The sequence below is a fragment of the Ischnura elegans genome, chromosome 1 (genome assembly GCF_921293095.1).
Source record: "Ischnura elegans chromosome 1, ioIscEleg1.1, whole genome shotgun sequence".
NCBI classification, from domain to species: Eukaryota; Metazoa; Arthropoda; class Insecta; order Odonata; family Coenagrionidae; genus Ischnura; species Ischnura elegans.
In genome coordinates this window covers 95,331,610-95,343,902 of record NC_060246.1, presented here as the reverse complement: position 1 = coordinate 95,343,902, position 12,293 = coordinate 95,331,610, and the positions used below count along the sequence as shown (strand labels likewise).

The 12,293-nt window shown below is 35.6% G+C and overlaps 1 protein-coding gene across 2 annotated transcripts in view; it reads right to left on the bottom strand.

Moving 5' to 3' along the window:
* Positions 1-12,293, bottom strand: part of LOC124166650 (NCK-interacting protein with SH3 domain) — a 26,249-nt gene extending 13,956 nt beyond the window's left edge. For both annotated transcript variants that reach the window (XM_046544282.1, XM_046544275.1), the window contains exons 1-11: positions 12,206-12,293; positions 11,436-11,625; positions 11,108-11,346; positions 10,104-10,177; positions 6,882-7,152; positions 6,333-6,617; positions 5,274-5,466; positions 4,897-5,099; positions 4,078-4,181; positions 3,536-3,820; positions 1,892-2,073 (exon numbers count right to left, since the gene is read on the bottom strand). In XM_046544282.1, the coding sequence (XP_046400238.1) occupies positions 1,892-2,073; positions 3,536-3,820; positions 4,078-4,181; positions 4,897-5,099; positions 5,274-5,466; positions 6,333-6,617; positions 6,882-7,152; positions 10,104-10,177; positions 11,108-11,346; positions 11,436-11,609 (2,010 nt within the window). In that variant the 5' untranslated portion in view covers positions 11,610-11,625; positions 12,206-12,293. The remainder of the gene's footprint in view (positions 1-1,891; positions 2,074-3,535; positions 3,821-4,077; positions 4,182-4,896; positions 5,100-5,273; positions 5,467-6,332; positions 6,618-6,881; positions 7,153-10,103; positions 10,178-11,107; positions 11,347-11,435; positions 11,626-12,205) is intronic.

Sequence of the window (12,293 nt, the reverse complement as noted above, 5' to 3'; positions counted from 1 at the left end):
CATCTTCTATAAATATATAGCTAACAGATAGTCACCGATGGCATCCAGTTTGAATGAAATACAATCAAATCATCATTTTAAGTCTTCGCATTTAATGTTTTTCTGCATTTAATATTTAGTTTTTGAGGCCCCTAACCATTACCAATCAATTCAATGTAAAATTATCTTCACTCAGCATTTACAAATTTAAGGTAATTCAAATTTTTCCCAAAGAAGATTTTTACTAGATTTATTGTTTTTTTGCAACTGATAAAGCAAATCTTTGGATTGCTGCCCATCAACAAGAATATCCACATGAAATTTCATCAAGGGTCCACTGAATCCACTGGTTAGCAGTTCTTCATCAGCATCTTCCTCAAATACAGTGCCAGGACCTTCGATTCGCAAGCCAGGTGATTTATCTCCAAGTTAAGTTTCACTTCCCCTTCTGATCCCAACACCGGACACTTCTCAAATATAATGGTGAAAAGTCATTCCTAAATCACCTATGCCTATTTTATCTTTCATTTCTTCCATTTGGCTTAAAAGATATGTGACGACTGGCATCACAAGTTATTCTCCAAGAGCATCTATTACGATGGTTTTCACGGGAATGTTTTTCATTGATGGGTCATACCCCTTTCAACAATAAACTTGAAGGGCACTCCTTTGTCAGCCCAATATTTACCCAATGTGCTAATTTCTCTTTTTGAAAGAGGCAGCCAAATATTTTTCGCTGTTGATTAAAGGATATTTAAGAGCTCCTATTTTATGTCAAAAGAGAATGACAATTGAAGTTTTGACAACTGAATAACTGTCCATGACTCTAAATTTATCACTAACACTGGAAAAAATCACAGAATATTCAGAGCAAAAGAGATGAACATGGAAAAATATGAAAATCCATCAAGAATTCCAAGGTGGTTGGCTACAACAGAATAACACCAATGAAATTGCCGAACCCTGGAGGAAATGACAAATGTTCACATTACACACACACACAGTTCTATGGAAGGTAAAAGCTTTTAACTTTGCAGGATTTAGTTAATAGTTAATTAAGGTCCTAATATTTTTCATTCAAATCTGCTGAGAAACAAGGCAAGTTAGTTCTGATCTGTGTACCACTAACAGATTTGGTAATATTATTATCCGCCGTATGCAGCCCAATTCAATAGACTAAAAATCTATTAAATGACTCATGCTAGCATGGGCTCAGGAGAACGTTCTCAGCCATTATAAACTAAGAAAGGATTAGATACGTAAACATTAAAATACAATACATTCGAACTATAATAGAAAATTTTCAAAATACTAAATTAAAACTGCTAAATGAATTAGCTCTAGCTCTAGTGTCACAAAAATTCACCGCCAAAAGCTAATCTTGCTGTAAAACTCTAAAATGGAAAAAATCTTAATTTTAAAAGACTGAATCATCTACATACATGATGTATTTACTTTTCTTAAACAATTTATGGGCTGGCTGAGTGATTCTGATACTTTAAATATAATTTTGTTTGAACTACTAATATCCCTAGGTTCAAATTATGAATGAATAAAATGCTAAGACCATGTGGGCTTAAAGTAATACAATTCAGAAAAAGGCTGAAAGAAATATTTAAGTTGAACTTAAATGACTCAGAAGGGGCTAATATTTAAGGGAAATTTCTTGGGTTAGGAGCCAGATAAGATCATTTCATCCAAATTCACAAATAACTGCACCTAAGCTATTACTGCCAACCAAGGGTAAATCTTGATGGCCATAGCTGATTTATTAACTAAAACATCAGGCCATCATGAAGCTAAAATTTAATGAAGGGCACAAAACCAGACTTTTTTACTCTATATACTCACCAGGAAAAGCTATAGGGGAAATTATTGATAAAAATAAAATATTTATGATAATTAATAGTACCTGATCTCCAGGAGATAAATCGGAGAGTTGTCTAACTAATATATCGATGAGTACTTTGGTATCATTGGTGTAGAATAATGCTGCTGTGTGAGTGTCTCCAAACAAGTCACCCACCAACTTAATGACTGATTGGGTTGGTATTGTAGCATGCCGAGCAGATTGAAAGATACCGACTGGATCCTCTGAAAGAATGTCATGAAGTACTTAAAAATTGAACATTGAAAAACTCAGAATATTTCTCCGAGTACTAATTTCACACCAAGAGATATTTAGTCAATTTTGGTTATCTAATTTCCAAAATTCAAGAGTAGTAAACAATTTGCTGTGCACTTCATACAAGCTGATTACATGTACAGTCAACTCTCAATTATACCATAGAGTAAGTATATATAATATACTTACTCTATGATTATACCTACTAATAAATGAAGGTGAGGTCCAGAAAATCGAAAAGCACGGATAACTGAAGATATAATGAATGTGGCCAGAGTACGGATATTTTACTCTGTAATGTGGAAAATATTTAGAATTTATACATACAAATAAATGTATTTAGATGAACTTCGTTGAGACATACCGCACTTTCTTTGAGTTTCAATCTTTTTATCTTCATTACATTCTTCAAATTTCTCTGTCCAAGGAGAAAAAAATTAGCCTGGATATTCCTTAAACCAGATACATGATTGGGAATAGGGTAGTTTCCTTCATCAAAGAAAACGAAAGGCATTGATTGCGATTCGTTACCCACCATTAGTGTATTCATAATACACAAATTATTTGGTTTTTGAAATACCGGTTTAGACGAATGGCAAGGGTCAAATTTTATCCTCATTTGAAAAAGGCCAGATTGGCACCCATGCGATTCCACTCCACGTGACGTCACAGGGACCTAGTTTCTACACGAGAGGATAGGAGTTATACATCGTCTTAGGTTACCAATGCATGCATGAGGCACAGAGCTCAGAGAAACATGTCTTAATAATCACCTATTAAAACTGGCTAAGGTCGGAAAGTTTTCTTTGTTTGATAAGGTATTAATAAACCTTTTTTAAGCCAAGCGCTACCAGCCAGCAAGGTACTCAGCTACCCGCTAGCATCCTGCGTCCTATCAGCGCTCAGAGCCTCGATCAAGGTCACCTCACAAGGCGGGAGGGGGAACCAGAAATGCGTCGCACAGACTTTTTCCCATCATTCCTACTTACGCGTCGCATCTTCGCGCGCTCGAAATTTTTCACTTTTCATTTAATCGCGAAAAATAGATATCGTCATTTAAAAATCTAAAAGCGTGAAATACGTACTCCAGGAGTAATAATCTTTCAATTGAAGCAATAAAAAAATAATAGGAAACCACCCTATTGGACAATTGAGAGTTGACTAAATTTATTCCAAAATTTTATAGATCTCCAAATTCCAATAAGAAAAACATTGAATTGGGAGGACATAAAAATGGCAAACTATTCTGAAAGTTGTGGCCCAAAATAATGAATGAAAGACTTGTTAGGAATGAGGGGTCTTTCTGCCATAGTGAGAGGTATCATTTGTAAGCAGTAAAGTACAAAACAGACTGGAGCATAGACTACATAAATAAGCTTCTAAAGGCTGAAAAGGTTGATAATGGTAGCAGAAAGATATCATGACATGTACCTTCTCTGTTGATAAGGAGTAGAGCTTTTTCTGTCAGGGCCTTAGCACAAGTCCTACCCTTTAGAACACTCAGCACAGGGTTGTTTACAGCTTTGTCAGAAGGAACCTCAGGCACGGGAATAGACTGCCCACATTGCTCCTTAAACTGCAAATTATAAGCAAGAAGCAGCGTCAAGAAGAGATCTGGTATTTCATCTTGCTCCTTTCCTAATTCACTTTCCAAATCAACCTCCTCCTCTTCTATTCGGTCAATAAGAAAACTGATGAAATCTTCTCCAAGATGCTCTAAAAAATCAAATTCAAACAAAAAAAGCAATTACATTCAAAATCCATGTATTGAAATTAAAATAACAGTAAACTCTGAGTTATCTCTAACGAGCTTGGAATTCATTCAATGCAGCAATGTGATCAGATGTTAAAGATAAATAGCAAGAAGTGCAAGAGACTAAAAACGTATCTAAATAGATTAAGAAGTATGTAGCAGTATTTTCCTCCAAAATTCAATTAAATACAGAGGTAGAATGTTAGAAATAAATACTTACCAAAGTGGTAAATTGGCATGACTTCTCCAATAGAGAATATCCTAATCAGGAGGAGTGAGCTTAGTTTTAATCGTGGTACATCTTTAGGATTACTCTTCATATCCCTATTTTCAGGGAAGAATGGAAATGAAAGTGTTGAAATAGTTGCCCAAAAGAGTAGCTATTTATTGAACAAATAGTTTAAGAAAAACTGGATACTCTTAGATCTACTAGCCATAAAAAAGTGGATTACGCCATAGCCAGCAAACTTATCAAGAATCACCACCATATATACTCTACAACAAATTAGACACATAAAATATTCTACCGACTTATTTGCACAAATCTAGGACAAGCACAATTCTGCTTGCAAGAATTCATAGTAGACTGCATAGTTTGCCTTACTTTTCATTATGTTAAGGAATTAACTATCTTGCCACAAGAGGAACTGCAGAGGGAATTGAAAAATGGGTGCTTTTCTAAGCCGAACCCAGGATAACACAGGCAAATTTGTAGACATTACGTATTGTAGTAGATTGGTACCAATCGAATCTTTGCCTGCTGTCAAAAAATGCTTTTTTGATTTAAAATGTATCATAAAATAATTTAAATAATAGTGCTGCCATTTTTGCCATTGGTTTTTGTTGCAAAACTACCTAGCGGAAAACTTGGGGATCCATAATTTAGATAAGGGAACCCACATTCGAAATCAAGAATTTTACATTCAAATGTAAGACAGCTCTTTTCTGCAGGATTTGGGAAAGAAATAAATTCCTCATCTTAGATTAATGCAAATATGGTATGCGGAAAATTTTAAACATGAAAAGAATAAGTACAAACCTAGCCAATTCCATTGGTAGCACTGAATTGAGCATGAGAATTGTTGGCGTTCTGTGTAGGTCACACATAATGGAGAGAGACTTCAACAGCAAATGCCTAATGGACCATCTAGTCTCCATTTGAAAATATTCAATCAAAGATGATATTCTATTAAGCTCCCCTTCACAAAGCACCAATCTGCAAACATTTGCATCTGCATCTTCCTGTGATTAAATTGTTTTACCGAATTAGAAAGAGCATGAGGAAAAAATTCTCATTACAGTCATATTATGTATTAACTTAAATATTTACGGAAGCATAAGTAAATACCCAGAAATATAATACAAAATCTACAGTAAATTACGTCTCGCATAAATCAAATCAGAAACATTTTTTACCAATATTGAGATGAGCTCAGTCACACACTGTATAATAGGTATTTCATCTTCATGCACAGCCCAACTCCTTTGCTGTTCATCCCCACGAACAACGGCCAATTCTCTCAAAAGATGGCGTAAGCGACGGGCATCATATGATTCAGAAAGAAGATCAGATCTCAAACCCCACCAAACACTGGAAGCAGCTTTATCACTAGAATGAGACAAAATAAATATGTATGTTTAGCAAAAAAGTACAACATGACATTACATACATATTAACTTTCCCACATGGATCCAGTCGGAGCCAGGTATACATTCCCTTCAGATCTTTTCTTGCCTTAGCTGTCGATGCACCCTAAAAATCTAATCACTCCTGCTTTCCTTCCCTTATGAAAATGCTGGATCTACCCCAGTTAACACCCACATACATGCAATACATGGATACATATGATTCTCATTCATCAATTGCACAGAGAAATGTGTGCACAAGCCATCACCAACGAATAATAAAAAATTAAGCTTTGTAATAATGAACTCACTTCTTATGTCCCTTGAATTTCCACACAATTTGGTTCTATGGGACAATACTATATTTTCCAGGAAAACACCATATTGCTGACTTCTAAGAAAAATGAGCAATTTTGGCATTAAAAATGAAAGATCTACAGAAAAAGAAATGATGAAAAAATTGAATAATCGATTAATAAACCTTTTCCTTAAATTCATCTGTCTGTAAAAATTCCAAACACATAGATATCTGAAATTAAGGTAACTTAAGATAACTAATTTATTATCCCTTGCATCAAATCCTGGGTTTCCCTCATGAGGATAGCACTTATGGTCTTTAAGTACCCTGTGGCTTTCATCATGAAACAAAATGTAAAGTTGACTTTTATAAACCATGAACTATGCATAAGTCCAAAATATTTCAGTTAAATTGCTTCAAATTTGAAATAATATTTTCATGGATGAGAAAAAGATAAACCGCCATTTAATTTCATCCATGAAATTCACAAGCACCATTAATTTAAATTTCACCAAAAAACGCTGAAAGCTTTAATGATAATGATTATTTACCTAGAACCCGTAACATCATTTAAAGCAGGAGCACTATGGGATGCAGCACTATCAGTTGTGCCTGGAGATAACACAAAGTTAGACAGGGCAGCTGGTGGAGGAGTTGTGAGCAAATCAAGTACAGCACTCAAAATGGTGGAAGACGATGACTGGGAAGATAGATTTTGGGATGCCAACTCTTGTACAAGGTTTTGCTGACGCTCTAGTTCTTCCACTACAACCTGTACAGCAACTTTTGAAAACGTATGGCTGAGGTGTGTTTGATGGCGAACCTCTTCTACAAGGCTAAAAAATAGATTCAATAGCACCATAATATCCCAAAAAGACAAAATGAAAAGGCTGATTAACATAATAAGTCTTCTGCATTTTTACAAACTAGCTCGAGAAATCTTGTATAACAAAAATTATTCATGTATCTTTTCAATTAACGAATGTGAAATTATTGATTGGAAAAATTAACTATTATCTAATTCCATTCTAACAGTTAAATAACTATAAATACTTCAAGCAATGTTTTAAGAATTAAGTAAGTTCCACATTTATCCTTACCGATAGGTAATCTTTGGTACATCAATCCTACTCAAAATACTGGAATCACTTTTTACACTTTCGTTTTGAACTACATGGGAGACACTTTCTGCCTTCTTTTCTTCTTTGACTACCCTTTTCTCTTCATTTACCACAATTTTTTCTTCATTCACTGTCTTTCTCTCTTCATTCACACTCTTTATTTCTTCAGTAACTATCTTCTTCTTTCCACTCTCTGTTTTTTTCTCTTCAGTTTCATTTTGGCCAGCTCCACTCTCAGAGTTGCAGTTTCCTAATCAACATAATTTGATGAGATTAACTGCAGTTATCAATAAAAAACATACTGACGTATTATACTTTAAACCCAACAGAAATGAAAAAAGCATAATGACCCTCAATTTGGGGCATTTTTTTCTGCACTACACTGGATGTGAAATATTGCCTACTGTCTGTAAAAAAAGAGCAAGACACTTGAGCTCGAGGAGCTCTGTTGTCTAAATGAGGCAATCAATTTCAATTCAACAAAAATCATAGGAAAGAGAATTTATTTCTACGTTGAATCATTTCCCTCAAAAAATTTTCCGCACCATACTATTTCCTGTAGTTATTTTTTTTCTAAAAAAGTACCCGTTCTTGGCATGTAAAATCAAGTAGCCCAACTTAGAGCACTTGGTATTCCCATAGTTTTCGTTCAAATAACTTGGAATTTTGATGATAGTGAGCCAGATCTATTACTGACAATTTGCAGAAAACAAATTGCTCATACCACGAAAGTTGATATATTTGTTACGAACAATGCAAATCTTTGTAAACTTCGAAACAAATACATCAATTGCAAATTGACTGGTACCGATGTACGCTGTACGATGAATTGAAGGCCAGCATTTTTAAAATTTACATTAAATATTGCTAATAAAGTCAATATTGCTTAATATTTATCTAAATAAAGGATGAGTCAGTTCTTAAACTTTTCGGTTCTCGGTACCAGTCCCTTTCTCCCCCATTGGTTCTCGGTACTCGGTTCCAAGGGTGAACTCTTGTTATCTGATTTATTGGCAAATTTAAATGAACAACTGCAAGAAGTGAATGAAAATAATTTCACTAAAGATGTAAATTAGCAAGAAAGCTCTGTAAAAAAACTTAAGATCGTCTCCATAATTTTATTTGCCAAGCAAAAAAGTTTAAATAACACGTTGTTAAAGAATGCACGATCGAACAGTATGTTACATTACCTCAGGCAGCCACTGGTTCTTTTTCCAGGTTTTGATTCAACATTTTTACCCAATCTGAGTTTAATCTATTTATTTTTTGGCAGAAATATTGCCATGAACAGACGTTCACTGAAAACAGTAGTGGTCAATGTTGATTTTAAAGGGCTGCACTGAATATGCCTGGATCCTGGACCTACTGCATGTCATCAGGATCAATAGGGAAACTCCCCCAACTTCTGACAGCATCATCTATTAATTTGTTGTTACTTGTGAGTCAGTTCAAAATATATGGTATTCTGTGATGTAGCTAAAATCGTAACTGAAATTGGCCACTAATTCACATGCTTCACTGTCATATTTCTCATAACCTCAACAATAAACTGCTCAACACGCCGGTACAGCAACATGATGGATAAACTAGGCGGCTGTGAGTTAATTCAAAATTGTACAGCAGTGTTGCATTCTGCAGGATAACAACACTTTTCGATGCCTTGCATAGGTTTATCACCTTATGAACAATCTCTTGGTATGCATTTTTCTCATATCTCAAAGAATTACTGTATATGTACATGATTCAATAGTAAGACCATTAGACTAGAGACATAAGACTCAAGAGTCCGATTTCAGACGAAACGATTTCCGCCGGCAGCTGTTCACGGCACGGCACACGGCGTTGCAAAGTCGTCTCCGGTTGTCTTGTCTGAAAGCCGCCTGAATTTCACAAACATGGCTGCCGACAAAAAGGCATTTCGTTTGAAATCGGACTCAATCCAGCATTGTCTGCATTTCATGCCATAGACATTCATCTCTGGGTCAAATAGGCGCCATGCCATCAGCGGCGCGATTCAACTCGTTTGATGACGTCCATAGAGGCCGATGGTAAGTTGAAAGAACAGCTCCGTGCCGTGGCGGCGGCAGGCAAAAAGTCAGCTTCTTTGAAAGCGGCCCAAGGGGGGCCGCGGCAATGGAAATGTTACAATGCTGGTGAAAGTGACAAACTGACAAACCTTTAAATGTGCGAGTTAGCGAGCAACTCTCTAAAGAAGCATGGAAGCCAAGCAATCAGAAAGTAATACATATATGTATGCATTTTTAAAATCTCTTTTCACTTTTTGGCCATAAATATGCTGCAGACCATTTCGGCTTTGGGCGCCACATCCTCGCCACCGTTCCGAGCCGGTTCCAAAGTACCAACTTTGCCAAAGCGACCGGTTTAGAAAAAATTAAGTACAGGAAATACGATTGCACGGAAAATTTTTTGAAGTACATATATGATTCAACGTAGAAATAAATTCTCTTTCGTATGCTTTTTGTTGAATTGAAATCGATTGCCTCGTTGAGATAATACATCTCCTCAAACTCGGGTGTCTAGCTTTTTTTTACAGACAAAGGGATGTCCTCCTGTCAAAATTGACAACAGACTCTCAGGACAGAGGTAAGTGGTGAAATATCACTGAATACATATTATGTCTGAGCAAGAGGAGTTGTTACGAAGTGGCAAAAAATAGATCATGTGATCACTTGACATGACCTCATTTCTGTAAATTTGGACATAAAAAACTCTTGAACATAAGTAAATCCAAAAACATCTCTCCCTCGGCAAAAATTGAAATATAAATGAAAAAGTAGAACATTCAGAAAAAAAACAAATGGAAATAAGAATAAACTTAGAAAAAAACTATTTCAAGAATGTTTAACACAAAAGTGACCCAAGGACACGATACAGGGTCATCAGGACAGTTCGTAATCACATCTCGTAACAGTGAAAATTGGTACCTAGACCATTAGTTACTATTTCATTAATTAACACAGTTTATATAAAGACAGTCCGTAATCAGATGTGGTGAAATTGACTCATGTAGTAAGAGAAATATTAATATTCAAACTACCAAGCGTGCAACAGTAGCTTGAACTCCTATAACCAGCCAGATACTCTTCATACCACTTTCCTAATTCCATCAAAATATATGAAAATTACAACTCTCCAACTCCAACAAATGTTCATAATCGAACAACAGAAAAAGATCATTACCAGTAGACCCAGAAGGTACTTCTAGGGAAGTTGTTGAGGAAGTTCTCTTCGTAGACAAACAGCTTAGTGGTGACCTAAAAAAAAAGAACTCATTAGTTTATTCACATGAGTCATGCTGTCACCAATGCAATGGATAAGCAGATGATTGGCTTAAAGCATCCAAGCATCCACTAAGAAAACAATTTGAACAGATAATACTTTTAAAACATACTCTAGGACTGAACTTTTTCCAAATTAAAACAAATAATAATTTCAGCTAAAAGAAAGATTTCCTGTCATTGAAACTTCCTACACGATGCCATGGCAGCACTTAGCATGCTCTGTACAGCTACCACAGCCAAATATGTTGCAGTTTTTTCTTGTCTGATTCATTTTCTGGATTGAATTTAGCATGAAATATGCTCAACATATTCCTTGATATCAACAGATCCATGTTGCACAATTTAAACAGTTTATTCAACTACATAAAAATATTAACAGTACTTTCCTACTTACTCAAATATTGTGCAAAAAGTTCAGTCAGCTGGGCTAAGGGATATGTAAAAATCTCAGCAATGAAAGTTTTAATATATTAAATTTGGAAATTAAGCATTTAAAATAAGTCCAGGAATTTGGTATATTACCAATCCACATAGAATTGAGATAATAAGAGAAAACTAGAAGTCATAGTTGAGATTTATGCTGAGGTTGCCATGAATGGAGTCGCCCTTTATGTCCCTCCCAACTTCAGAGGGAGGTCACCCTTTGAACTTGGGAGGTACATTCTTACGTGAGCCCTCTCAAAATGAACTCTCCAAAAATTTCCTTGCGAAGACTAGCTTTTTGCTAGTAGCTTATCCATATCCAGTAAAGAGTGGTACCTAATGAAAATAAATATTGACTAGGGAGGACAAAATGCCAGCTTATCTACAACACACCATTCAACAATCATGATCCCATTTAAAGGAAAAACAGATTTCAGGTATTTCAACAACCATTGAATGATACCGATTCCATGCAAATACCTAGGAGGGGGTGGAGCAGGAGCTTTTTTCTTCTTTGTGCTCTGGTCGCTATCACCATCAATAACTAGAGCTTCAAGTCTCTCCCGTAGCTTACGAGCCACTTCTCTCCTTTCTCCTCCTCCAGGTTCAGAATTGACAACTTTATCACTTTGGGAAACTTCTTTTTCATTGGAATCTGGTTCATGATCGACATGGGTTAAACACTTATCAATGAATTCCCTGAAAAACTGAGGAGTTACCTGGAAAAAGTCCGATTACGTGAATGTTTCACAGTATTTGCACGAAAGTAGAGAGGCATCAGGAAATTTAGCTGTTATTACTCATTTACCTCAATGGATGCGACGTAATTGTATGGAATGTAGCCAACTTGTCCACTTGCATTTACAACTTGCCACCAATTTTTTTGCTTCACATTCGACTGGAGCAAAACAAACAATTCACCTTCATGAAAGCTAAGAGTTTTTGGAAGTGATGCTTTGAAGTCGTATAAGGCTTTCAACATGTCTGAGGAATATCTCCTGTAACCATTTCATAAGATTTATTGAGCATTTCGAACAGCATAAGTCATAAAATAATCTTTGATTCATAATACACTGTCGAAAGAATACGAATGAGCAGTATTATACAGTACAAAAACAAGCGCTGGTAATTCATGAATACACGGGTCAAAGAATATGATAATATGCTGGACTACCGCGTCAAATAAAAAGTCATTATCTCCAACTTCATGCAGTGACACCTCGATCAAAGATAAATATTATCCATAATTCATAAATGAATGACAACGCGAATAAAACGTTATAAGGCTCTCTACCGGTAATAAGATATCCAACAATTTACACACATGAAACCGGTGTATATATTCAAGTTTCGGAACATTACAAATATAAAATTATGGGTTCCGAGCATTGGTACTAATATTATTAGGAGAATAATGCAATACTGAAAAACAAAAAGGGATAAGGTGCTGCGTAGCGTTTTCCTTAATGAATAATTTGAAGACATGAGCAAAAGTACTGAAGGAGAAAATGTGATGCACCATCAGTCATTCATCAATAAAGCGAGATATTGTGAAGTGACAGTAAATGAATTACTCACTGAAAGATAGGAATGCAAGTTCTGCATCACCAAGATTTTTGAAGTGTAGTTTTACGCTAATGCGAAGGACGAATGCATTTTTGACAAT